Raw genomic sequence first — 25,847 nt, 5'->3', positions numbered from 1 at the left:
GTCAGCGGTTAAGAGTCCTTGCTGCTCTTGCAGAGGACTCAGAACCACGCAAAACTCCAGTTCCAGGGGATTTGAAATCTTCTTCTGACCTCTGTGGCACACATGTGGTGCACACACACACATACAGGCAAAATATTCATACGCATGAACTAAAGTAAATCTAAATAAGACCCTCAATGAATGGTTTTCAGTTAAGGTGAAGTACAAAGCCTCCTAACCCTGGTGAAAAGAGAATAAAGCCACTTGGTAGGCTCACAGGAAAACAAAACCAAATACTAACAAACAACAACAAAACAAGAAGCCAATGGCTCAGGAAAAGCCTGGGTCTTCCTAATACTGCATTGAAGACTTTGCCTTTAGTAGTCCTCATAGAGGGGTTTTCTGTGAGATAGTAAATAAAAACATCCCCAACATAAATGCAGTTGTGGCTTCCTAGAGGCTGTTTCTTGAAACACCCCTCACAGAAGCATGATCTAGGCTCGTCTGAGCATAATTCCTTCAAGGTGACTAGACTAAGAGGGCAGAAGTTGTGGATGCAGTCTGCAGAGCAGCTATAGTTGGACCATGGCGGGCCATGGGCAAGATGAGGTTGACAGATGTCCAGTAACATCTGACCATCGGTCAGGGCTGCATCTGATACACCTTTGAAAGGAGGCCATTTGGAATTGGGGGGGTGGGGTGTGGGGTAGTGCAGCTCTCCCCTGATCTTAGCTTAGCGTAACCTCAGGCCGTCGTGGGGTTGGAAGAGGCAGGTTTGTGGATGGAGAGTCTTCATGAAGTGCTAGATAAACACTTTGTGTTTTAAGCCAAGGAGGAAGGCATCTCGCGGCCGGCAGCCTTACCAAATGTGAGCAGGCTCTGGGTGGGGCCATCCAAGGCCCGTTTGCAGCTCCATTTGAGGTACCCCATTTCTTGGCTCTCCAAGAGCACTGTAAAATCCTACCCCTGACTGATGGTTCACATATGAAGTGACAGGCAAGGCAATCCATATTTTTTTTTTGGGTGTGTGTGGTGTGTGTGTGTGTGTGTGTGTGTGTGTGTGTGTGTGCACGCGCGTGCCCAGTTTACAGCCACTCCTGAGTTAACATGGAAGACTGACCAGATCGCTGTCACATCATTGAGTGGACTCCAAATGGCTCCCACATGAAGGACAGGCTTGGAAAAAGAAAACTATGGGGGAGTTCAATAAAAATAAAAATTAACCTCGAAAACAAAAACAAACAAAAACCCTAACATATCTTTTTCATCATCATTATTTTATCGAATCACTTTTCGTGTGCTGGATCTCTATCTAGATCTCTGTGTGGAAACAGCCAACATACCCTGTCTTACATCTTACACTCTGATGATGTCCAGTGTGTTAGATCAGACATTTATCACATGCTAAGTGCCCTGTCTTATTAGGTGTTCATCTCATTCATAGATAGGAAAATGGAGTCTCATTTAGACTTTGCTGGTTTTTCTTTTGGGGGGGTTGGGTAGTGGGTGTTTCGAGACAGAGTTTCTCTGTATAGCCCTGGCTATCCTGGAACTTGCTCTGTAGACCAGGCTAACCTCAAATTCACAGAAATCTGCCTGCCTCTGCCTCCCAAGTGCTAGGAATAAAGGTGTGTGCCACTACCATGCAGCATCACTGGCCTTTCTTTAAAACTACATGAAGTTGCTTCTGAGGCCTAGTTTCTTAATTCCTGTCGTCATTATCGGCAATAGCGTCATCCACACATGCTCTGTGTCTCTTTTTGTCTCTGCCTCTGTCTCTCTGTCTCTGTCTCTGTGTCTCTTTCTGTCTCTGTCTCTGTCTCTCTCTGTCTCTGTCTCTCTCTCTCTCTCTCTCTCTCTCTCTCTCTCTCTCTCTCTCTGTGTGTGTGTGTGTGTGTGTGTGTGTGTGTGTGTGTGTGGTCAACTTCACAGAGCCAGTTCTTTCTAGCGTCATCCACACATGCTCTGTGTCTCTTTCTGTTTCTGCCTCTGTCTCTCTGTCTCTGTCTCTCTGTGTCTCTTTCTGTCTTTGTCTCTGTCTCTGTCTCTCTCTCTCTCTCTCTCTCTCTCTCTCTGTGTGTGTGTGTGTGTGTGTGTGTGTGTGTGTGTGTGGTCAACTTCACAGAGCCAGTTCTTTCTATCTTCACAAGTTTCAGGGGTTGAACTCATGGGGTCAGCCTCCCGCTGCAAGCGCTATGACACCACACTGAGCCAACTTACTGGTCCTATAGCCATATTCTTAGCCACAGGGGGAGAAAATTACAATTATCTATAGGGGACTCAAGGCAAATGGGAAGATGGAAATAAACATGAATTGGTCTGTGTCCCAAATGTGGAAAAAGAAATCAAGGCAGTCTCTAAGGAGTCCAGCTTCCAGGTTGGAGTGAAACTTTGCCTTCTATTAATTAATGTCTTCTCTGGATGGGAATGGGATGCTCCCTGGCATTTGCATACATGCAAACTCAGATACCCAAGCTTCCCGCTAGGGCTGCCTCCAATCTACGAGCTCGTTCTTCCACGCTTACCCCAAACGGTCACATCGATTTGCACCGCTAATGAAGTAAATACCCAAGCATCCCTGTTCATGAGCTATTACCTCCGTATTGATTGTAGCCTTAATTGACAATTACTTGAATAGGCTGGGCTACGCTGAGCTTTTATTAATTTTCCATTGTGATGCCCATTACTAAACTTCATTACCATGTGTAACAATGCAAACTCCGAACTGTGGCTAATTGAAGTGGAAAATTCCACTGGCCCTGTCCCCAAATCTGTTTATTCTGGAAAATAAGGAATCTGGTATTATTAAATTTGATATCAGGATGCTGAGCCTGGGTTCTGTGGGAAGAGAATCGTGACTTTGGCTGTGAAAAATAAATAGAATTTGCTAAATTGTTTTTCCTTTGCTGTTATTCCAGAGGACAAGTAGTACCCAGAGACTAGGTTTTCTACTTCACTGCCTAAAGAAACAGTGAGCTCGGTGCCACTGACAAATTACGTTCATCTCCCCTTGCCTTGCTTTTAAATTTTTATTTATTTATTTATTTATTTAGTTAGTTAGTTAGTTAGTTGGGTTGTTTTTAATTAGGAGAGAGAAACGGACAGAGATTATTCAGCTTTAGAATCACCCTCAGCTATACCCTGTAAACAGAATATTTGTTTGTTTCTGTTGTTCTCCCCAGCAAAGCACATGCCTGGCTTTGAAGTCATTTTTAAATAAGCAAACAGCCAAACACCAAGACCCTGCTGGAAATGGAAGTAGCGACTTTGTCAGAAACTGTCAGTTTTAGGAAAAGGAAAAAAAAATGCTGCCCAGAGAACTCCAAGAGATACACAGGGACGTCCCTCCCTACTCCAGCCTGGCTAGCATCGTGGTCTGGCCTCCCTTTGTCATCTAGAATGCCCCTTGATGGTTGATGATTCCACTGGAAATGCAAATGAGCAAGGTGGCCTAAATCACAGGCATGCTTGGAAAATGGGGAAAAAATGTAATTATGGGGGGGGGGTCCCTCTGTCTGATCTGTGGTTGGGAAGGGCTGACCTTGGGGATAAGATTATGCATCCTGATTCTGAACTCACTAATTATACACACAGGGCCCTGTCCATCTTATACACGTATGCTCTTTTAATAAAATTAAAACTTCATTTTCATTATCATTGATGAAAATGTTAAAAAAATATATTTGAATTGTCTTAGTCAATTTCCCCAGAAGAAAAGTTGTCTGAGTACCTAGAGCTTTATTGGTCACAGAAATGAAATTCCAGTTTCTGTTCTTAACGTGTATCAACAGGAAGTTCCACTAGAGTGCGTCTAAAAAGACTTAAACTCAAGTGTATTATATTAGAATACAATTTTGTGAGATAAGAGAAAATAAAATAGGCAATCATGAAGAAAAAGAAGTAAAATGATGGTTTGTCAAATACAATTTTTTTCTATGTATCTATATTTAAATCATTGATGGTGACATCAAATTGCTATGAGCTTAAATTTTGTTAGGGCAATGCAAAGTTTGGGCATGTGGGAGGACATAATTTCATTTTTTAAAATTTTATGTGCATGGATGTTTACTTGAATGTATGTTTGCACACTGCAGGCCGGAAGAAGTCTTCAGACCTCCTGGGATTTGAACCTGGGTCCTCTGGAGAAATAGCCAGTGCTCTTAGTGGCTGAACTCTCTCTATTTACAAATGTCAGGACTTACTGTGCAATGTGCGCTGCGTGCCGCCTGGTGGCTGCGGGGAGTCGTGGCGACCTCACTCGTGAGGTCTTAGAACCGTTGGCTCCCCTAGATCTCTAACTACAAGGCCAGAATGGAGAAAGGAGCTGTTTTCTTCAGATTCTTTCTGTAGCTCCTTCAAGACAAGCACCACGGGGGGAATCATGGGGTGATAGAGGCTGACTGAAACGCCTCGAGCTCCTTGCTTGTCCCTTCCCCTCCTGCTCACGGCCTAGATTAACTTTACCTTTCTCCATACCATCGAACGCTTCGGCCCCCTGGACTTCACTAGTGCCCATTAATGCTCGTACTCACTCTCTCCGGTGGCTGCCTGCTTACACTGGGTACATTTTCGTTGATCTTAGTTGAGAGTTTTGGAAGACCAAAGCATGCTTTGGACTCAGTCTAAAGGGAAGTTAGAGGAGAAACATCATGGAGGCCCTGCCTGGCCCTCGGCGCCCTGTTTCTGTTTCAAGTTATTTTGCTGGAAGTCGTGGACCAGAGTACAGGCCAAGTCCACTGTTTCGAGAATAGCCACCACCGCCTCTCACTTAATTCATTTGACCTAACTTATCAGGGCCTGACGAGGGAACTAGGACAGAGCATTTGTTCTTTTCAAGGTTCCTACTGCTTTGCTAAAGACCATGATAAAACACACACACACACACACACACACACACACACACCACCACCACCACCAACAACAACAACAACAACAACAACAACAGCAACAACAAAAACCTCAGTGAGGAAAGAGGTTACTACACCTCACAGGTTACATATAGTCCATCATGAAAAGTAGTCTGGGCAGGGACATAAACAGGAACCTAGAGGCAGGAACCGAAGCAGAGACCATGGAGGAATGCTGCCTGCTGGCTTGCTCCCGGTAGCTTGTTCACTTTATTTTCTTATACATCTCAGGATCCTTTCACATCAAACATCAATCAAGAAAGTACCCCCCAAAGGCTTGCCTACAGCAATCTGATGGGGACATTGTCTGAGCTGAGTTCCCTCTTCTCAGATGACCCTAGCTTGTGTCAAGTCGACAACAAACAAACGAACAAAGGCCTGCATTCTTGATGGTTTTGTTGGTTGGTTTGTTTGTTTGTTTGTTTGAGGCAGGGTCTCACCCCAGAGTGACCTAGAAATTCTCAATGTAGCCCAGGCTGGCTGAAAATTCATCAATCTCCTTCTCTATGTTGACTAGGCGGAGATCCAAAACTGTCATATGTTCTACTAATTATTCCTGAAATGACATTTTGTGTCCTGCATGCTATCTATCCACTTTCCCATTCATTCGTTCATTCCTCTTAAGATGATTTCGTGGTTTGTTTTTAAATGAGCTTGCAACTATTTTCAGTTCAGAACTTAGCCGGAGAATCAATCTTGACTCAGTTGCTAGGATACTGTGTCTTTGGAGCAGAAGTAAAGAATCAATTTCCCTGCACTTTAAAGAACATGTATTTAAGTAAATTACTTCCCTAGAAATATTGATTCATTTCAAAAAGCATTAAATAATACGGAAGCAAGAGGATTTTTCTGTGAACGCTGCATCTCGACGGTGAAGCGGATGTGCACTTAAATAAAATATATTTACAAGGATAATCTCGACCTTGTTCAAGAGAAGATAAACTTTAATGTAGTGACAGGACTATTCATGTAGTGAGCTCTCATGGGCTGCTACATAAATAATGATTGCCAAATTGTATGAGTGTTTTTATGTGAGAACTCGCTTTGTGAATTTTCCAAAGGAACGTAGTCCTGGAATTACATCCAAGGCTGAATTTGTTCTAGCATATGAAGTATTCTTAAGACTTGAAGACGTAGTCTAATGGAGACATCACAATGATGTCTTCCAAGATGTGTTTTAAAAATGCTTAAGCTTCTTAATGGGCTCTGTGTACCTGGAAGGCTTCCTAAGGCCAGTGACAGGCCTCCCAGGCATCCTTGGCCATCAGCAGTCCTGCTCCGGGGAAGAAAGCCAGCCAGCCTGCAAAACGTTTCTGCAGGAACTTTTGGCTGCCTTAGGCGCCTAGAGCAAATGTTTGTTTGCTTCAGAGAGGGGAAATCAAATGCCTTTGTGTGAAAACACTTGCTCGAGAAACAAATGTTTGTTTTCATAATCGACATTTGGACTGCTGGAACATTACCACTTCAGATATTGGTTGGAGAAATATACATTTAATATGGGAAACCATTTTAGGATCGAGCACCAGTCAGAGAACAAATCAAGACGGGAAGAGAATGAGGTTGAAACTGGACCCTGTCAGAACTGACTAGGAAAGCTCTGCCTTGTTTTACATGTTGCTGCTTGTTTCCCAGCAACAGTATAAACGAAGAGTGGTTTACGTCCTTCTAGAAGCGTATGACTTATAAATTATCAAGGATAGAAGCCAGCATGTATTTATCTAGTATTAATATTTAAATGCCATTTTCCTATTGAATGTACTGCACAATCTGTATTAATCTGTTACATCAGACTTAGTACAAATTCATGTTTCCTAACGGGAGGATTTCTTCTCTCGGTTCACTTTTGATTATCTGTGCTCAGTGGTGGGAGGACAGATACTCTCCAAACAGCAGGAGACGCAGAAATAAGCCTCGGCTTCTGAGTGCATTAAATTTTTTAGCAACAGAAAGAAACTAATTACATTTTAAGGGAGAGAGAGAGATTTGCAAGCGTGGCGAGAGTCATTTATATATTAGACATATTATATTTGGCCATAGTTAATCCATAAATAGAAAGCACAATTACACTGAGAATGAAGATGAGAACAAAACATCTTTTTAAATTAAAACATTTTTTTCATGTACAGTTTGAACAATATTTTCAGTTTGATGAGAACCAAGAGCATATGCAAATGCATTCATTGGCCTTTATAGCAGCGTACTGGCGTTTGCGTTTATATGGAAAGAAATTGCACCATCCAGGTTCATCAGAACATTTATGAGCTGAAATCTAGAATCCGATTACTATATACTTTAAAATACAATAAAATTATAGCTCAGATTTCTTTGCTGCTAGCCATAGCCCTATTTGATCTTCCACTGATGTGTATATTATGCACTGAAATAGAAAAGCAAGCCAGCGTCAGCTTGGAAACGCCAAATGGAAGAATTATTCATTAGAACTTCAAGAAACAGACTTTGTATCCAAAAATCCACCCATTACTAACTGTTTCCATTTGTAAATTTCATGAGCAAGATAAGTGATATAATGCATGTATATTTGAAGTACTTTGAGCTCCCAGAACTCAGTAATTCAAAGAATTACAGTAAATTCTCATTTCTTCTGAATCCAAACTACCAGAGAAGCAGAAATAATGAGATTTTTTTTTGGGGGGGGGAGGTGCAGTTTATAAAATGGTAATGTCCCTGGAGCATTTACAAAATCCTAAATTCCTTAAAACGGTTACAGAAAGATTAAAATTTTGTTCGGCACAATTCTGTGGTAGGAATATTTGATAGCATTCTAATTCCTTGAAGATAGTAATTAATCTGTGGGTACCCCATGGTAACTCTTTTCTCAGCTTCAATACAGATTTAGTATCTTGTGTTTCCAGGAAATACGGGTTTTGTGTTTCTAGTTTAATCTGGCCATAAAGCGTATAACACAGATTAAACCTTATGGAGTTTGACAATGGGCGCACATGTCTCACTTTATTAGCTATAGATGATGCTGAATGGCTCGCAAGTGATAGGAATCCACTCAGGCAAGTTAAAGGCTGGGAGTTGCTGATAGTACCGGGGCCCTCTCTGAGAACCCTCATCTGTGTTGGGCACACGCCGGAGTCCAGGATCCGAGAGCTCTGGGAATCCTAGGGCTGTGTGCTACCTCTCTGCCTCTCAGGGCTTCTTCTCCTCCTTAGCAAATCTGCTTTCTTCTCTTCTCATCTGAAAACCAACATTTACTCTTTGTTCTTTCTGGTAGGAGGGATGCTCTGCCCTTTCTGGTAACATACATAGAGAGCAACGGCAATCTGCCTTGGGCCCCGCTTGAATTGAAAGAGGAAAATAAGTGAGCCTCGATGGAGTCAAAAATCCACTTCCCAAACTCCATCAACCCTTCTGCCCCTCAGCATACCCATCTGAGAAGAGGCAAAGAACCACATGGACTAGGGGAATGCCAGCCACGGAGGGCAGGAGGTGGCGGATAGCAGGCAGGGAGGCAGAGTCAGGGTATCTGGGAGATGGGAACAAATAGCTTCCTCACACATTGTTCTCAGGATCCCTTTTAGGGATGCCAAGTAGCATTTGTTCATTTGGTGAATAAGCATCAACATTTACCACATTATAAACTAAAACAGAGATTTAAAATTAAATTTGAAGTTATTTTTTGAAAAAAAAAATAGCAGTTCCCCTTGGGGCTGGAGAGATGGATCAGCAGTTAGGAGCTCATACTGTTCATGCAAGCTCCAGAATTTAGTTCCCAGCACCTACATCAGGCAGCTTACAACCTCCTGTAACTCCAGAAGAAATCTGACGCCCTCCTCCGGCCTCCACGAGTACTGCACCCATGTGCACACACCCATACGTAGACAAACATGTACTTAAAAATAGAATACATCTTAAAAACAAAACCTATGCTATGTTAAAGCTGATAATATATTTTAAAATTAAAATAAAATTCCCAAACAATAAATCAGAAATACGTGAGGAGAGTAACATCATTTTATGTCTGTGTATCTGTAGTATACAAATCTCTTTAGCACATGGCTTCATTAAAATACCATAAAAGTATAATGGGCAGATTCTCGGCGTCTGACTTTGCACTTTAATCTGATCTGGTAAGCTGACTTGGCTGAAGCACATGCAGAAAGCAGGCCTTACCCAGCTCAGTGTTTAGGAAAGGGAGGAATTCTTTAGTACCCGTGTCCTATGACATGGCTACGGCTTTTGGTCATATTCCAAGAGCTGCCAAGGAATAGTTGTTGCAGTACAGCCCTGTCATGAACAATTTGAGAGTCCAAGTCTCTCTCTCCCTCTCTCTCTCTTGAACTTTCACAGCAAGCAGTATTTTGTAACTTCATGCAGCAGAAATCTGAAATATATGATTGGCTGACACGGGCTTTGCAAATATTGGTACATTTCACCATGCAATACAAAGGATCACATTTTGCAGTATCACTGCCATTCATTGGAAGAGTTTTAAACTCCAGGAAGCCTGTCATGGAAGGTGACAGAGTTGGGTTTTCCAAAGTTCTCATTGTCCCTTGGAAGGCTTATGTTCTCACGCTAGCAACATATACTCTGAGCTGTGTATCCTGCAGGGACAGATCAACCCAGTTCATTTTTATTTTTATTTTATTTTTTAGAAAAACACATGCTAAACCTACGAGTTGTTTGGTTGAGTGAAAACAAAAGCAAGAGGCTGGCTGAACTCACAGCTCAAAGGACCGTATAACCACTTTTCCTCAGCACAGTCATTGTGCTTTGGCTTCTGCGGTGGCCTTGTATGCCCCCTCCTTTATCACAGAGAACATTATAGAACATTATAGTAATCCAGGGCCAATGTTTAATAAAGTTGGCAATTGCTACCTGCTCTCTCAGGACATTCAATGAGCCCAAATTTCTCTCCTCTCCTTTCCTTTCCCTCCCTCCCTCTCCTCCCCCTCGCCCTTTCTCCTTTCTCCCCTCTCCCTCCTCTTTAGATGCCCTGTGTTAGTTAAGGAATATAGTGACAGTAAGATAGCCTGGTACCCACTGAGGCAACAATAGTTGTGGTTGCACAGCTTTTCCCATGAGGACAAATGTCAACACAGTGATGAAGCAGGCTACCTTTCTGGTGTTACTATTATAATCATTTTGCCTTCACATACTGTCAAAGGGCCACACCCACTACCACCGCCACCAAAAGCTGAGGGCTACCTTCATAGTCACTTGTATGCAAGTCTGGTGGTAAATACCCATTTCACACAAAGTGAAATAATCCAAAGCCCACATCTGATTTAGTCTGATAGCTTCTTATCACAAAGAAAACAACACATCATATTAAATTTTTAAAAATAGCAGATTTTTAAAAAACTATAAATAAATTAAATCTTGCTAATAATAGTTTGGGGGCGAGATGTAAAACCCAGAGAAGCTGAGAGATGGTAGAGTTAAATATAACATCTAACAGAAGACTATTTAGAACAATAAATGCTATGGTTTCTTATTGACCAATGAATTTGCAGGAGCTGAGGGCTTACTTACTCCATGAGCTTGTGAGACACATGGCGAACTTCCAAGTTGTAGGGGATTTAAAAATGCAAGGAAATCCTCAGTGCTTAAACTGATGCAAGCAGTAACAATAAAAACAATGGCGAGAACATTAATTCTCAAAGGAAGCAGTTATAACAGGGAATATTATTGACTTCAGATCACGGTGTGAATAGAGGACTCCTGGCTTTAGGAGGGAGGGATCATCCTGGCTTCATCCTAGACTAGCTGTGTGATTGTGGGCAAAAAATAAGCAAGACGGAAAGCAAACAAGGCATAGAAAATAGCTCCCCATGGAAGATGTGGTGTGTATGGAGTATCCCACAGCTACTGCCTCCCCCCCCCCTCTCTCTTTGGTTTTTTGAGACAGGGTTTCTCTGTGTAGCCTTGGCCATCCTGAACTCACTTTGTAGACCAGGCTGGCCTCGAACTCACAGAGATCCGCCTGCCTCTGCCTCCCAAGTGCTGGGATTAAAGGCGTGCGCCACTGCAGCCCGGGGCAACTGCATCTCTTAAACCTCACTTTTCATGCATGTGTAGTGGTATTGGTACTCCATACTTCACGTGATACACCATAGTATGGCACGTAGTGTATCTATGTGTGTAGAGGGGGATCCTGCACATTGGACACAATCAAAAAGCATCCCTTCCTCTAATCAGTTTAGGAGGCTGCAGTATAGTAGCGAAACTTTATTGTTTACCTATTAAAATGACTCTTATTCTATACCTAGGTAAACTATTAAAACTCAGAGTTACACCTTAGACATTGTAAAGGTGATTAGTTGAATAGTTTAAGAGCTTGGTTAATTCAAAAGAGAGCAGAGTAGGGGGAAGGTGGGGACCAAAAGGAAACTGATAGCGACATGGTGAATTTAAGCCTAGTCACACCGATTATCTTATGAACAGAAACGATCTGAACAATCAGGCCTGGTAACTCATACCCGCCATTGTGGCAGTTGGGAGAGAGGACTGACACAAATCTGCAGTTAGCCTGGATGATTACAGCGAGTTACGGTCTAGTCAGAGCTATATGGCAAACCAAATTCCCAAACCTAGAGTCAATCAAAAATTGAAACAGCCAAATTCAAAAAGTCGAAGCCATGGCTCAGAGGTTAAGGCTCCTTGCTGCTCTTGCAGAGGACCTACATTTGGTTCCCAGGATTCGGTAGGATGGCTCATAACTGCCGGTTACTCCCAGCTCCAGGGGAGCTGACGCCCTCTTCTGGCCTCCATGAGCCCCTGCATACATGTACATATACACACAGAGAGATGTACACCTACAGATAAATAAATCTTTGAAACACAGAATTCAGAGTAAATGAAAAAGAATGAGGTTACTAATCTACAAGAGGTTTGCTTTCCATGTACAGAACAATTGGAGTTCATAGAAAAGGAAGAAACAAGATTCATCAGACGGACCCTAATCATAAGAAAGCACGCAGGACCCTACAAACAGCAGCTAAAGTGAAACTCGAGGCAAAGAATGGGACCAGGGGAAAGGGAGGTCACTTCAGAACCAGAAAAGGATCAATTTATCCAGAATCCAAAAATGCCTGAATATTTATCACTTTCAGAATATGGCACGGAAGCTGACAGAATTATAAGGGAAAGATAAGCAAACACACAGATCTAGAATTTTAGCACCCGCTCTGTCTCAGTAACTGATTGAGCATCTCCATGGAGTTCAGTAGGCTTACAGGTGATAACAAAAACTGATAATTGGAGAACATTTTCACCTGACCCCGCACCCCAAAAACAGCTGAATGGACTCTTTTTCAAGTGAATTTGGAACGTGTAGCAAGAAAGATTACCCTCTAAGCCACGAACCAAATCTCCGTATATGCAAAGGATTCAGGTCACAGAAAACATGCCCTCGGAAATAGTATTAAATAGAAATCAGCAATGGAAAAACAACAACAACAACAAGAAAACAAACAAACAAACAAACAAAAACCAAACAAAACTCCGAACATCTAAAAACCAATCACACTCCTAAAGGAGTTACAACCGGAGATGACAACCAAGGAGATTGAAAAATACTTCAAACTGAAAAAAAAAAAATAGAGCATTTTATGTCTAAATTTGATGATACACTCCAGCGCTTGGCTAGAAACCCGTTGTCCAAACTCTTATAGTACGTGAGAATAGCTCTGAATCTTGGCTAAGGAGATGGCTCAGAGGGTGAAAGAACTCACTTCGGCAAGTGTGAGGCCCTGACTCCAAATCCCAGAGCCCGTGTAAAAGTTGGACGTCGTGCGGCGCGCGCATCTGTAATTCCAGAACTCCTCTGGCTCCATGGGAGATAGAGACAAACTGGAGAATACCCAGAAGCACCCGGGGCCAGCTAGCTCAGATCCTACCGTGGGCGTTTTCATATTATGGGATAACTAGGAACTTTGGTTGTAAATGGTTAACCTTCTAGCTGCTCTCAATGGCTGTAGTGTGCCTGAAACCCTTAGGTGTTTGATACCACTTCTTGCAGAGGTAAGTGGGCAGCCTGCCCTCTGATGGGGGCTCTTGAAGGGCACTTGAAATAAATCTTCTAGAGTCTGGGACAGGAGAGCCCTCCTTACTCCCAGGGACTACTGTGAAGAAGCTTAAACATCATGTGACAAGTTACCAGTCAGGTACATAACAAAGGGGTGGATGGAATGGGAGAAGCAGGAAGCCAGGGAGAAGCTACAAAGGTGACATACCATCTTCTGAGTGAGGCCCAGCCATCATCATCACAAACTCACCACAGCGGAGGCTGCCTGCCCTTGGCTGGCATGAGACTGGTCCCTCAACCATCAGTCACGAATGCGGAAAGGGTGTGTCTGGACCCTACCCTGCTCTGCTAAGCTATTGGCTACTGATAGATTTTGAGAGATGGTGAGACAATGTCTGTTGAACCCGGTAGGGCTCCAGTGGATACTTGCAAAGCCATGGTCATACAGATGGCCCTGGTTTAGTTCAGTAGGTCATAAAATAAATTTAAAAAGTCACAGTGTGGTAAAGGGATTTGTAGGGAGGTAGGCGTCAATAGAGACAGGAAAAAAAGGGAGGAGTCAGGGGAAGGGTAAGCAGGATGCATGTATGAAAATGTCAAAGAACTAATATTCTTGACAAATATAACTCAAAACAAACAACAACAAAAACATGATAATTATGGTACCTAATAAATTACAGGATAAATGTAAAAGCCCAAACTTTTAGAAGAAAGCATCTACCTTATGGGTTAGACACAACCTTCTTTAATACGATGCCCCAAATTATGCTCTGTGAAATTTGAAAGAAAAAAAAATAAAAGGAATTTAATTTCATCTTAACTAAGAATAACTGAGAAAGGACAGTCACCACTTGGGAGAAAAGTCATCGTGAGCTAAAAATCCGACAGAAGGCCTGAGAATGTAAAGACTTTGAAAATGTACCAAGCAAACAGTACAAGCTGGACACAAAGAGGTCTGCAGATCATGTGATAAGAACGCCACTGTGATGACTTCTGCTTTCATTCCCAACCTAGCTCAGCTGCCTGTCGAAGGAGCACAGAAGGCATCCTATGGATGTTCACAGGAGTCCCCTGGGTACCACACTGAGCATAAAAGACAGTGAGCAAAGGAGAAGCAGGGTGACCCACCGGGGCTACAGTAGTAACTCAAACAAGAGATGCCTATGGCTTGAATGCAGGATGAAGCAGTGCAGATGGCTGGCCTCTGCACACCCATCGTGGCTTGCTGATAAAGAACAAACACACTGAGGAAAGGAGGAGCCGAAGGCACAGTCTTTTGATATGAGCAACTGGGAAAACGGAGTTGGTATTTATTAGGTCAAGAAAACTGAGGAGCCAAGTGGTGGTGGCGGCGCACACCTTTAATCCCAGCACTTGGGAGGCAGAGGCAGGAAGATCTCTGGGTTCAAAGTCAGTCTGGTCTACAGAGCAAGTTCCAGGACAGCCAGGGCTATACAGAGAAACCCTGTCTCAAAAAGCCCAAAGAGAAGTGTGTGTGTGTGTGTGTGTGTGTGTGTGTGTGTGTGTGAGAGAGAGAGAGAGAGAGAGAGAGAGAGAGAGAGAGAGAGAGAGAGAGAGAGAGAGAGAAGGAAAGGAAGAAAAGAAAGAAAGAAAGAAAGAAAGAAAGGAAGAAAGAAAGAGGAAAAACCAGCTAGGCTGGGAAAGTGGGGAAAAGAGAGAGAAAATCACATAAAGTTGAAAATGACCTTCAGACTCGCAAGAGTAGTAAATAGGAGCCAGAACACATAACCTCACACTTTTAAACACAGAAAAAAAGACTGGAAACAGATACTAAATCCTTAGCAGTGGCTGAGGTCTCTGGAAAGCAGTAATGGAAACCGAGGAGGACAAAGCCTACCTGCTATGTACTTAATGCTCACAGACTTCTGTAAGTGCACACGTAGAAGCCAAAGGTCACATGCCTCAGGTGGCATCCACCTTGGGTGCGTGTGCATGCATGTGTGTGCACGTGTGCGTGTGTGTTCTTTTATTTTATTTTTTAAAAACAGGATCTTTTGATGACCTTGAACTTGCCAAGTAGCCCAGAGAGGCCCTGGGCATTCATCAATGTGTCTCCCCTCCACAATACTGAGGTTACACATGTGTGTGGCCACATCTGACTTTTTCTTTTTCTTTCTTTTTCTTTCTTTCTTTTTTTCTTCTTCTTTTGTTTGTTTTTCAAGACAAGGTTTCTCTGTGTAGCCTTGGCTGTCCTGGACTAACTTTTTAGACCAGGCTGGCCTCAAACTTACAACGATCTATCTGCCTCTGCCTCCCGAGTGCTGGGATTCAAGGCATGCGCCACCACCGCCCGGCTCTGATTTTTTCATGTTGGTTCTGAGACTCAAACTTGGGTCTCTGTGTGTTCAGGGTGATCACCTTCCTACCTCAAGTCATCACCCCAGACCTCAACACATGTTTTGATCCTGAATTTAACTATGTTCTGTGTTACTTCTATACGTCATGTCTGTGAGTGTGCATAGATAACTTTTAGGATTTGTGTGATGGAATGGGTCATGTGAAGACAAGCAGGTCTCATGAAACCCAAGATGGCATCCATGACGGACAGAGCCACTCCATCTGCCTAGGCTGTGACACAGATTTCATTTCATTCCTTTTCTAAAGACAGGCTGTCACTCCATACCTAGACTGGCCTGGAAACGACTATAGTTCAGCCTGGCCTTGAACATGCAGCAATCCTCCTGCCTCAGGTCTCCTGAGTGCTGGGGTTACATCCACACTACCATTCACAACTCTATTTTCTTGTTTTATTTCTAGACAGGGTCTCACTATGTAATCCCGGATGTCCTGGAATTCACTATGCGGACCAGGCTGGATTAGAACTCACAGAGCTCTGCCTGCCTCTGCCTCCCTGAGTGCTGCCGGGATTAAAGGCATGCGCCACTTGGCCCTGCAGCTCTACTGCTGTCCTCACCTCCTCTTCCCTGACCCTGTGAGTGAAATGCAGTGTGTGTGAAAGGAGGCTCATTCTCTTGACTCAGGTTGAAAACAATACTGTAAGGTCTTAGTGCATACCTGGCAGGCAGGAAATTTAGGGTAGGACTTGAGATAAACTAATCAAATAATCTGAGTTACCTTAAAAAAAAAAAAGACTCAGGTGTTCCTGTGGGCAGAACACTGCAGAGTGCTGGAATAGTAAAAAGTGAAAAAGACCTATTTCTGCCTCCTCACCAGGAGGCATTCGGATACCTTAAGTGTGCTGTGGAATAAAGATTTCTCCACGACCAGCCTTAGTTTTAGCATTCTTGCCCATGCCTCTTGTCAAATAAGATTTCTGCAGCCTTTGATTTGTAGCATGATTTACTGGATGTTTGTCTTCAAAGCATTCAATTCAAAGTTCACTCTATCAGTGGGTAGATTAGCCGGGTAACCGAAATATCAGTGTTGAATGCCATAATGATTGGTTATAATCTCTCTCTCCATAGGTAGGATGCTTACCAGGGCCATTGGCTAATGAGCAACGAACGGGCTGTCCAAATAACATATAACTTCAAAAGAGAGTCTCTGGTGAACACTCAATGGAAAATAAATGATGATGCCTCTGCCACACACCCAGCTAATGCTGTTTCATGAAACTCAATATAGAAACCCCCACACAGCATTTGAGGTGCTACTTAGAGGGGGAACTTAGGAAGTGGCTGGAGGTACCAGTTTCTGGAAATTACATGGTTTACTACTGTACTGGCTAGCTTTTTTTTTTTTTTTAAGATTTATTTATTTATCATATATACACATATATCAAAGCCTGCATGTACGCCAGAAGAGGGCACCAGATCTCATTATAGATGGTTGTGAGCCACCACGTGGTTGCTGGGAATTGAACTCAGGACCTTTGGAGGAGAGTAGCCAGTGCTCTTAACCTCTGAGCCATCTCTCCAGCCCCATACTGGCTAGTTTTATGTCAAGCTAGAGTCATCCAAACTCAGCCTCAGTTGAGAAAATGCCTCCATAAGATTGGGTTGTAGGCAAGCTTGTAGCTTTCTCAATTAGTAGTGATTCATTTGGGAGAACCAAGCCTATTGTGGGTGGGGGTCACCCTCTCCTCCTGGTCCTGAGTTCTGTAGGAAAGCAGGCAGAGCAAGGCACGCAGCACTCCTGCATGGCTCCTGCCTCCAGGTTCCTGCCCACACTGCTTGTGATAATTAACTGTTATAGGGGTCCCTGAGTGAAATAATGCTCCCTCCCCCAGCCCACGAGTTGCTTCTGGTCGTGGTGTTTCATCACAGCAATCGCTAACCCTAACTACCACAATGGCTATTTTGAAAACATCACCTGTAGACCCACAGAGAGGAGGAGAAGCCCAGAAATTCAGCAAGGCAAGAGAAACGAAGGCTGTCAGTGGGAAGTGTTGCTGGTTTCAAGAAAATGAATTCTGGCTAGGTAAGGAAACCGCTTAGAACTGAAACTCACCAGAAGAAACAGGGACAAATTTTCAAAATAAAATAAAATAAAATAAAATAAAATAAAATAAAATAAAATAAAATAAAATAAAACAAAGATGGCTTAGCCAGTAAACTGCAGGCCACCGAAGCCCAAGGGCCAGAGTTGGAATCACAGGGCCTATATAAAAGCTGCACGTGACTGTCAGCATCTGTAATCTGAGCCCCCTTGCTTATGGATGGACTGGAGGATTCCCCCAGAGCCTGCCGGCCAACCAGGCTACACGAAGTGGTGAGCTCCAGATTCAATGAATAACCTTGCTTTTAAAAAAAAAAAAGTGGAAAGAAACTGAGAATGACACCAGACATCAATTTCTGGCACACACACGCGCACACACACATGAACATGGACACATATACATACACATAAAAGCAAAGCAAAGAACATGTCAGTCAGAGGCTAGCTAATCCTGGGTTGAGGCATCACTTTTGTCTGTGAGAGAAATTGGATTACTTTTGAGGTCCATTCTTTGCTGAGGAGCTCCTAAGCACAATGATTAAGGAATTAATTTTTCCCCAATGGGAAGACTCCTCAATAAGCAAGTGTGCCAAGATGCTAATATTCTGTTCACATTTTATAATTACTTTACAATGATCTCAAATGAGAGCTGAGCTAGGAGAGCAAACAGGCCTTTGGATGACTGAACAGCAAATGGAAGTCTTGCTTTCGGGAGACGTTCTTTTGGCTAAGATTCATTTAGGAAGCTTACCACTCAGGGCTGAAGAGATGGCTTGCTCAGAAATGAACTGCATTTGCTGCTCTTGCAGAGGTCCCAAGTTCAATCCCCAGCATTCACCTGAGATGACCGAAGCCCTCTTCTCATCCCTGTGAGCACAGCACAGCCCAGCACAGCACAGCCAAAGGAGAGATAAACTTGTTTTTTTAGGATCCCAAGTGTGGGATTGGAACGGGCTTGTGAGAGAACAGGTGAGGTTAATCCACTAGACGACCAACCACCTCGTGCGGGAGCTAGATTGTTGTCAGCTGAAAAGATCCCGTGACCAAACTCTGGGGGAGACATATAAATGAGCCAAAAGCTGGAGGCGGGGCTTTTTGGACACTTCAGATAGTTTTGGCTGTTCATCACTACACTTTGAGACACTCCTAGAGAAAATCACTGTAAGGAAAGGCTTTGGGGCTCAGGCTCCTGCTGAGGTTCCAGGTTCTGGTTACTCCAGGTTTCAGCAGAAAAAAAAATCCTGCTGTTTACGCCAGAAAAATCATTCCTAGGAACTGATATCCTTACGGTTTTGTTATTGTGTCTGTTAATCCTCTTTTACTATTGTTTTTGGTTAGTCACGTTATAAGTGGCGTACGCTAGGTCAGTAAGTTGTAATAAAAAATATTGGTTAAGAAAATTGAACCCCCTCACACACATACAAATAAAACTCAATTAAAAAAATAATAATCCTCGTCACTCTTTCTGGTGGAACACATGATTGACTTAGGAGGTAACCAATGGTTAGCTAGCTCCTCTTCCACTCCCACAAAATCCTAAATCTTCCTCATTGGGTATGCCTCCCTGATGGGTCCCATGTGTTTCTCATGTCAGTTCCAGATACCAATGACTTTTGTCTTTTCATAGCTAACACGTGTGCTCTGCCATGTTTCAAAGATACTGACAAAGATATTGAGAGTCCCTTCCAAGTTAGAGGGTGACTTCCCACAAGGAAGCTTCCAGTTTGGTTTTATTAGGGAGAGACCCAGATAAGTTAACATCTGAATTGATGGGACTGTTACACATGACCGCTGACTCCCTGCCAACCGTATATTGGAAGTTTCCTAGATAGTCCATCTGCTGTGTCATGCATGTAACCATGACAGGGGTTTGAGGCAATGATCACAACTAAAGTAGCAATTATTTATTGAGCGCTCTCTGTCTTCCTGGGATTTTACATACAGTTGATTACATGCTGGTTAAGGCCTTACTGGTACCACTTTATTTGCCTTAACAGGCTTCAGTTGGCCAGCTGGTGGTGCAGGATGCTAGCCACTTAGTGTATCACTGTAAGATGTGCTGCACATGAGAAAGCCCAGAGCTATCAGTCATCTTGGGGTGCCTGGCTTCCGTCTGGGACTGCCCACCCCAACACACACAGACACACTCACCTGCTCTTAACATATGTATTCTTTCATCTCATATGGTTACACATTTGGGGACTTTCTACAGTCCAGTTGAAGATTTCACTGAATGTGACCAGCTGGACAATGAGGAGCTGAGATGCCCCTTTCTCCATAACCCAGCTAAGAGTCATTATAGTAACTACCCACTGTTGCCGTCTGCACTTGCTCTCTCTCTCTTATACTCTGCCTTCCACAGAGAAGCAGGGGAGCTGGGGCTGAAGGGACAGACTCCAACCATGACTCAGGTTTCCAGGTATCACTGGAGCTGATTAGTGCTGAGTTAACCCCATCGGGTTACTCTTAACCCTTTAGATTCTGGTGCACTGGCCTGTAAGCTCTTCGTAACTAAAATCAATACAACCCCCCCCCCCTTTGTGTGGCATATGCATGTGGGAACAGGTATGTGGGCACACGTGCAGATGACAGAGCAGAATGGCAAGGCTGGTGGCCCCACTGAGCCTTCTCCCCAGCCCTATCTGTTTTCTCTCCCGTAGATATTTTGCTATAAGACACAACTCTTCCAGTTTTAACAGGATTTAGTTTGGTGTCTTGGAACATGTTTGCGGCACTGTAGAGTTATGCAGGGAGCCTCCATCTTTTCAGCTGACCTCTCCTTTAGCAGTCTCCGTAGGAGATTACCATGTTTCCAAAAAGAAAATTGCTGCCCACCGAAGGCATAGCTTTCTGCATGATCTCGCTTAATGGTTAAACATGCCAGGACCAGCTCTGTTTCCTATACTCCCAGAAGAAAACAAAATGTTTCCAAACATTTCTGTAACAGTTTCTTCTCTCTCTCTCTCTCTCTCTCTCTCTCTCTCTCTCTCTCTCTCTCTCTCTTTCTTTAATTTTTTTATTTGTTGAACCTTAAGATGTTTTGTTTTATCCACACCCACTGATTGGTTATCCTCTCTCCTGAGAGAAATGGAAATTTTCTTTCAGAAAGAAATGTAATATATTTCAGATCCTACAGCACACCTACAGATAAAATAGTGAAATGGGAGACTCAAGGGGGGCTTGCCCACATCTCTCCCTCACCACCCGAAGTGCTCAGAGAGTAAACTTAGCACGAGGTGGGAGGGGGGTCCAGAATTAACACAGGGTGTTTCCTCCTGCCTAGTGACTTCCTGGGGGAGAACCTGGCTTGATAAACTAAAAACAAGGGTACCTCAAAGACTTTTTGGAATATGCGGACTATACTGAGAATTCAACCAGACTGCAAGGTGCCTGGATATTGAGTTCTCTTGTATCTGAGAGTAGATTTCGCTCAGAAACCACCTGTCCATCTGTCTCTACCAGTTCAGTCCAGAGGAAGAACCTCAGGGAACATGCTAGAAAAAGGCTTCATGAATCACATCCTTTAATTACTACACAAGTTTTAATTATGTTGCTTAGACCCTTTTTAAAGTACCTTTGGTCTTAAAAGAAAGAGTGAGACAGAACTAATATTCTCGGATCCAGAAACTTGATCCACACATATGATTAAACACTGGTAATTATATAAACATGTTAGAAAATAATACAATCTACTTTCACATGAAACTCTGCCTTTTGAAAACTCAAAGGAGGTGGGGCTGGCTTGATGGCTCAGTGGATGAGGGTGCTCGCCAGTAAACTCAAGGACCTCAGTGCAAGTCAAAGGACCCACTATGTGAAGGAGAGAATTGATTCCCATGGGTTGTCAACTCGCTCCACATGTGGGCTGCGGCACATGCACCTTATAAACAAACTAACGAGGAAGTAAAATATTTACAAAGAAACACAAACAAAAATGCCTTAAAAAATGTAAAAGTGGTGTCTTCCCCCCCCCCCACACCTTTCCAGGTTAGGTAGGAAAATACACAATCCAGGACAACAATTTTCATGGAACTATTATTAGCAATAAAGTAGGTTAACATATTTTGGGCCGAATAGATGGCTCAGTGGCCAAGAGCGCTCGCTGCTCCTGCAGAGGACTCGGGTTTGGTTCTTTGGCACCCACAGGAAGATGATCACGTGATCCAGTTCAAGGTAGTCCAAGGACTTCTTCTAGACCCCACGGGCATCCATATTCTCTCTCTCTCTCCCCCCCCCCAATATAAAAACAGAAATGCTTTTTTAAAAATTGACTCTTCAAGACATGGTTTCTCGGTGTGGCCTTGGTTGTCCTGGAACTCACTCACTCTGTAGACCAGACTAGCCTTGAACGTAGAGATCTACCTGCCTCTGCCTCTGAGTCCTAGGATTAAAGGTGTGCGCCTCCATCACCCGGCTAGAAGCACTTTGGAACGTAACAGCGAAGACAGCTAACTGCTGGATGCAAATGGTCACTCACCGCAGCTAACCCGCTCTTGAACATACTAATGTTCCAGGTAAGCTCTCTGGCCTGGGGGGTGAGGGGGGGGATGCACTTCACTACAGAAGCCTCCCCGCCTGCTGCACCTCTAACATGGGTGCCCCTGCTGTGTCGCACAGGTGATTGCATTTGAGTGGCGTTTAACATAAACTACACCAACTGCCCCTATTTCAATTTGGGCTGAATTAATTAAGTTCACAGTAGGTGACTGAGGTACCCACAAGAAAGACTTGAGAGTGTCACCTACCTCCCTTGCACTGGCTGTCTTTAAGCCAAGGCAGCTCCTATACTTTTTTTTTTTTTTTTTGGTTTTTCGAGACAGGGTTTCTCTGTGTAGCCTTGGCTGTCCTGGACTCCCTTTGTAGACCAGGCTGGCCTCGAACTCACAGCGATCCACCTGCTTCTGCCTCCCGAGTGCTGGGATTAAAGGTGTGCGCCACCACCGCCCAGCTTCCTGTACATTTTTAATGAATGGTACCGAGAGTGAGAGGTTTTAACCCGAAGGGCGGAGACGAGCATCGACAAGGGACGCGTAGTGTGTCCACGTGTAGTCGTATCTGTTTGGAAGGAGTTCTGTGTGCAAGGAGGGTGCAGACAGCTAAGAGTTCCTAGAGTCAGCAGGCGTTGCTGCGCTTCGTAATTTTGATAGACTCTAGCTTGAGGAGTGTGTATTTACATTAAAAAAGTGTTCTTTCTCTTCGAAAGATGTCAAAATAAGGAAATTACCGTTTCCGAGATTAAAAAAAAAAATGGTACCACTGCAAATGCTGTTTTAATTTACATCTCAGACCTTGAGATGTAGATGCAATTGCCCAAGACAGTAGCTCCCCATCATCAAAAGTACCATAGTATAAAAATAACCATTTCTTTTTAACATTAAGTTTCTCCGATTATGATTTTTATCAAGACGTGATAGCAAAATAAGTGAACCGGAAGGACGTGAGGACCAGCTGACACATAGCTGTGGCACCTTTCCTATCACGTGGCACGTCCCCTCCATCACGGTTCTGGGTCAGTAAACGTGAAACTACTTCTGAAAAAAAAAATCCTTCGGCAGTTTTTAAGTCAGTATCTTCAGATATTTTTAAGCTGTGAAGGAAAGACCTTTTCAGTCGAACAAAAACCAAGCCACGCCCATCTAGTCTTGAGGTTTCCCATGGGGGTAGTGGGGAGGAGTCTCTCTCTACACAACCTTCTACCTTCATGGAGGGCTGTGTCTGCTCTGGCGTCACTGCTCCCGGTCTCCACTCTTACTGGGAGTCCTGGGCAAGCAACAGTACACTCGTTACCTGGCAGTCACAGGTTCAGAAATGAACCATAAGACAAGACAAAACAGACAAACAAAATACCTCTCTCTGCTACCTAAAAACAATGAGAGGTCCCGGTCACCGCCTGCGTCGGTCAGGCTCTCATCTTACACCGATGCAGTTCCCTATGCAGATCAGCAGAGACGACCTCTCTGCAGTTTCCTTCCTACAGCCTGATGGCTTCTGGTGATGGTTAGGGCTTGGGCGGTTCTGGAGTTTCAGGGACCAGTGTTGACACCTTCTGGGAAGTTTGACATGGAAACTCTGATGACATTTAAAAACCGTTCCACTGTGTGTGTTGTTTACAAAGAGGCTTATTATAGAAAGTGGATTTTCCCTTTTGTCCACTTAAGATGCTCATCCTCTTGCTGTTTATCCCCCATTCAGTGCATAATCCTGTTTGGGTCACTATGATTAGTTGCTATGGAGATCAGTGGTGCCAATGTGATTAGTGAATGAACATGACTTTTGATGGGTAATATCAGCAACAGACATCAACCCTGACTCAAAAGAGGAACTCTAATTAAAATTTTTGAGAAAAAGGACTAATTCTGAAAATTACTTCTGTCAACTTTCCTGATAATTTCTGAATCTGCCATCTGCTTTTTAAAATAAGTATTACATAAATTTTAAGGCATTAATCAGCTACTTGCCTCCCCGAGTTCCAAAGGGCACAATGGAGATTAACGTCATACAGCAAGCTGAGCGATGGTGGGGGCGAGGGGGGGGGAAGCGGGGAACAATTCCATTTCTCTCACTAATAAGCGTGCGTCTCGCTGATGAGCAGGCAAAGTCAACAGGATTTCAGGGCTCATCATGGAAATGGCTTTGAATAGCAGATTACAAATTCCCTTTAAAGACAAAGAATTTAATATTCTAAAATTTATCCCAGGAATTTAAAAGGTCAACCCTGTAAGCCATTGAGTTAAACAATAGAAGGCGGGGGGGGGGGGGGTGCTGGCACACCATTAGATGAGAATTCCAGAAAGCTGAAGGGGAAATTTTTCTTGGGTGGATTCTGTAATTTGTGGTTTGAATAAGATCTCTGAAGCATTCCATTAAGTATTAAAATCCTCACAATGAGACTATGGCTTGTATTTAACATATTCTACATTACTAGACTCTCCTCTCCAAAAGAAACATCAATGTGTTCTTCCCCCTATTGCTTATTCACTGGGTGCTACTAACTAAAGAATAAATTAACCCTTCTAACAATTAGGATACTGTCTAGAAACGCCTCTTTTGCTCTGTGGGAGAAAATCATTTATATTCCGGAAATGAGAAGTAAAAGAGAAATCCCATTTTCTATTTAAAGGTGCTTTTCTGTACCTAATAGCTTATTAATGGTTTATGGAAATTGCTACGGTCTTCATCTATACAATTATATAACACTACACGTATAAGGCCCGTGACCTGAGCCTCGCAGCTTGAGTCACACAGTCCAGGCTGCCTACACTTGTGCCTGGAGCCATGACCGAGGGTCCAGAAGGTCTCGGATGGATTTCTGCCTTGGAGCTGGCACTGGCTTCCTGTCAAAACTGGTTTTCGTGTCCGGGTGCTCACCATCAGCTGAGCTGTTTTTCCTGGCAGGGGGAAGTTTGCGAGGGGCAGCCACCGGTTTCTGCAGGTGATGCGCGGCTGCCGACAGTCTGGGGTCTGAAGGCGAGGCTCCAGTGACGCCCGCCTGCGCCCCGCTGCCCTCGGTCTCATCTGTGCCACTCTGTGCCTTTACACAGAAGGCAGGCTGGTCAGTAGGAGGCAGTGGAGCTCGCCTCTTTTTCCTTCTCCCTTCAGGGGCCGGTTTGTCTGCGGGGGACAACACTTTCTTCTGGATCACCATTTCATGGTTGCCATCGAAGACTGCGGCCCACGGGGGAGGGGTGGGTCCTTCATCCTGACCAAGAAGGAACTGTCCGTTTGTCTCTCCAATTCTTTTTTGTATTATGTCCGTTAAGCTTTCAAGTTTAACAGGTGAATCGATGCCTGTAATAATTTTAAGGAGAAACTTCATGGGGGAAAATCCAATATATATATCCAATATGATATATTATTATTTTCTAAATCAATATGTACCTATAATGCCAATCAAAAACTTGGGAGTAGGATAGGTAATAAAAACACTTATTTGAAAAAAATTTAACCTATCCAGAGGGTTCCCAAGCAAGGCTATCATATACCATACTACAGACATACATTAGACATCATACACACAACATACATAGTACATGGAAAACACATACATGGACAGACCCATGAGTGTTCTTGAGTGCTTTAGCTTAAGTATTTATTACACAGTAACTTTTTGTAGACTTAAACCCTTATTTTACCCACTAGGCAGCTTGCTGCACTACAGGGACGAAGGTAGTGAGTCAGCAATTTTCCCTTCAGGCCCGTAAGTCTCTGCTAACGGTAAAAGACAAAGCAAAAACAGAGACAAAAGCCTTCAAAATCAATGCTCCAGGACAGAAGCCCGAAGCCCTCACACGATTTTGGTGATAAGGATGCAGGGTAAAATTTCCCTTGGGAAAACTGAGAAACGTGGTCTACTGATTGAATCCGCGATATTTTAAGCGCATCTCTTGGACTCTAAGACTGTGAATGTATACATTTACACACACACCCTTGTGAGCACATTAGCGGAACAGACAGACACTACTGTGCAGAGGGGATCCTGCATGACTCCATTTGAGCGTGCACCCACAGGATCAGACACCTTTCAAAGTGCGGGGCAGTGAAGT

General features: G+C 43.6%; 1 protein-coding gene across 5 annotated transcripts in view; it reads right to left on the bottom strand.

Moving 5' to 3' along the window:
- RTKN2 (rhotekin 2) overlaps nucleotides 1-25,847 on the bottom strand; it is a 153,164-nt gene that overhangs the window by 29,648 nt on the left and 97,669 nt on the right. For 3 of the 5 annotated variants that reach the window (XM_084753341.1, XM_084753338.1, XM_084753340.1), the window contains exon 12: nucleotides 22,815-25,092. The exons of 1 other annotated variant lie outside the window; for it this stretch is intronic. In XM_084753341.1, the coding sequence (XP_084609467.1) occupies nucleotides 24,560-25,092 (533 nt within the window). In that variant the 3' untranslated portion in view covers nucleotides 22,815-24,559. Of the gene's footprint in view, nucleotides 1-22,814; nucleotides 25,093-25,847 lie in introns of those variants that run through there. One more of the 5 variants, XM_084753339.1, reaches the window with a different exon arrangement.

Source organism: Acomys minous (assembly GCF_964271855.1).
Source record: "Acomys minous genome assembly, chromosome: 13".
NCBI lineage: Eukaryota > Metazoa > Chordata > Mammalia > Rodentia > Muridae > Acomys > Acomys minous.
The sequence above is the reverse complement of the archived record's forward strand: the minus strand, read 5'-3'. Positions and strand labels throughout refer to the sequence as shown.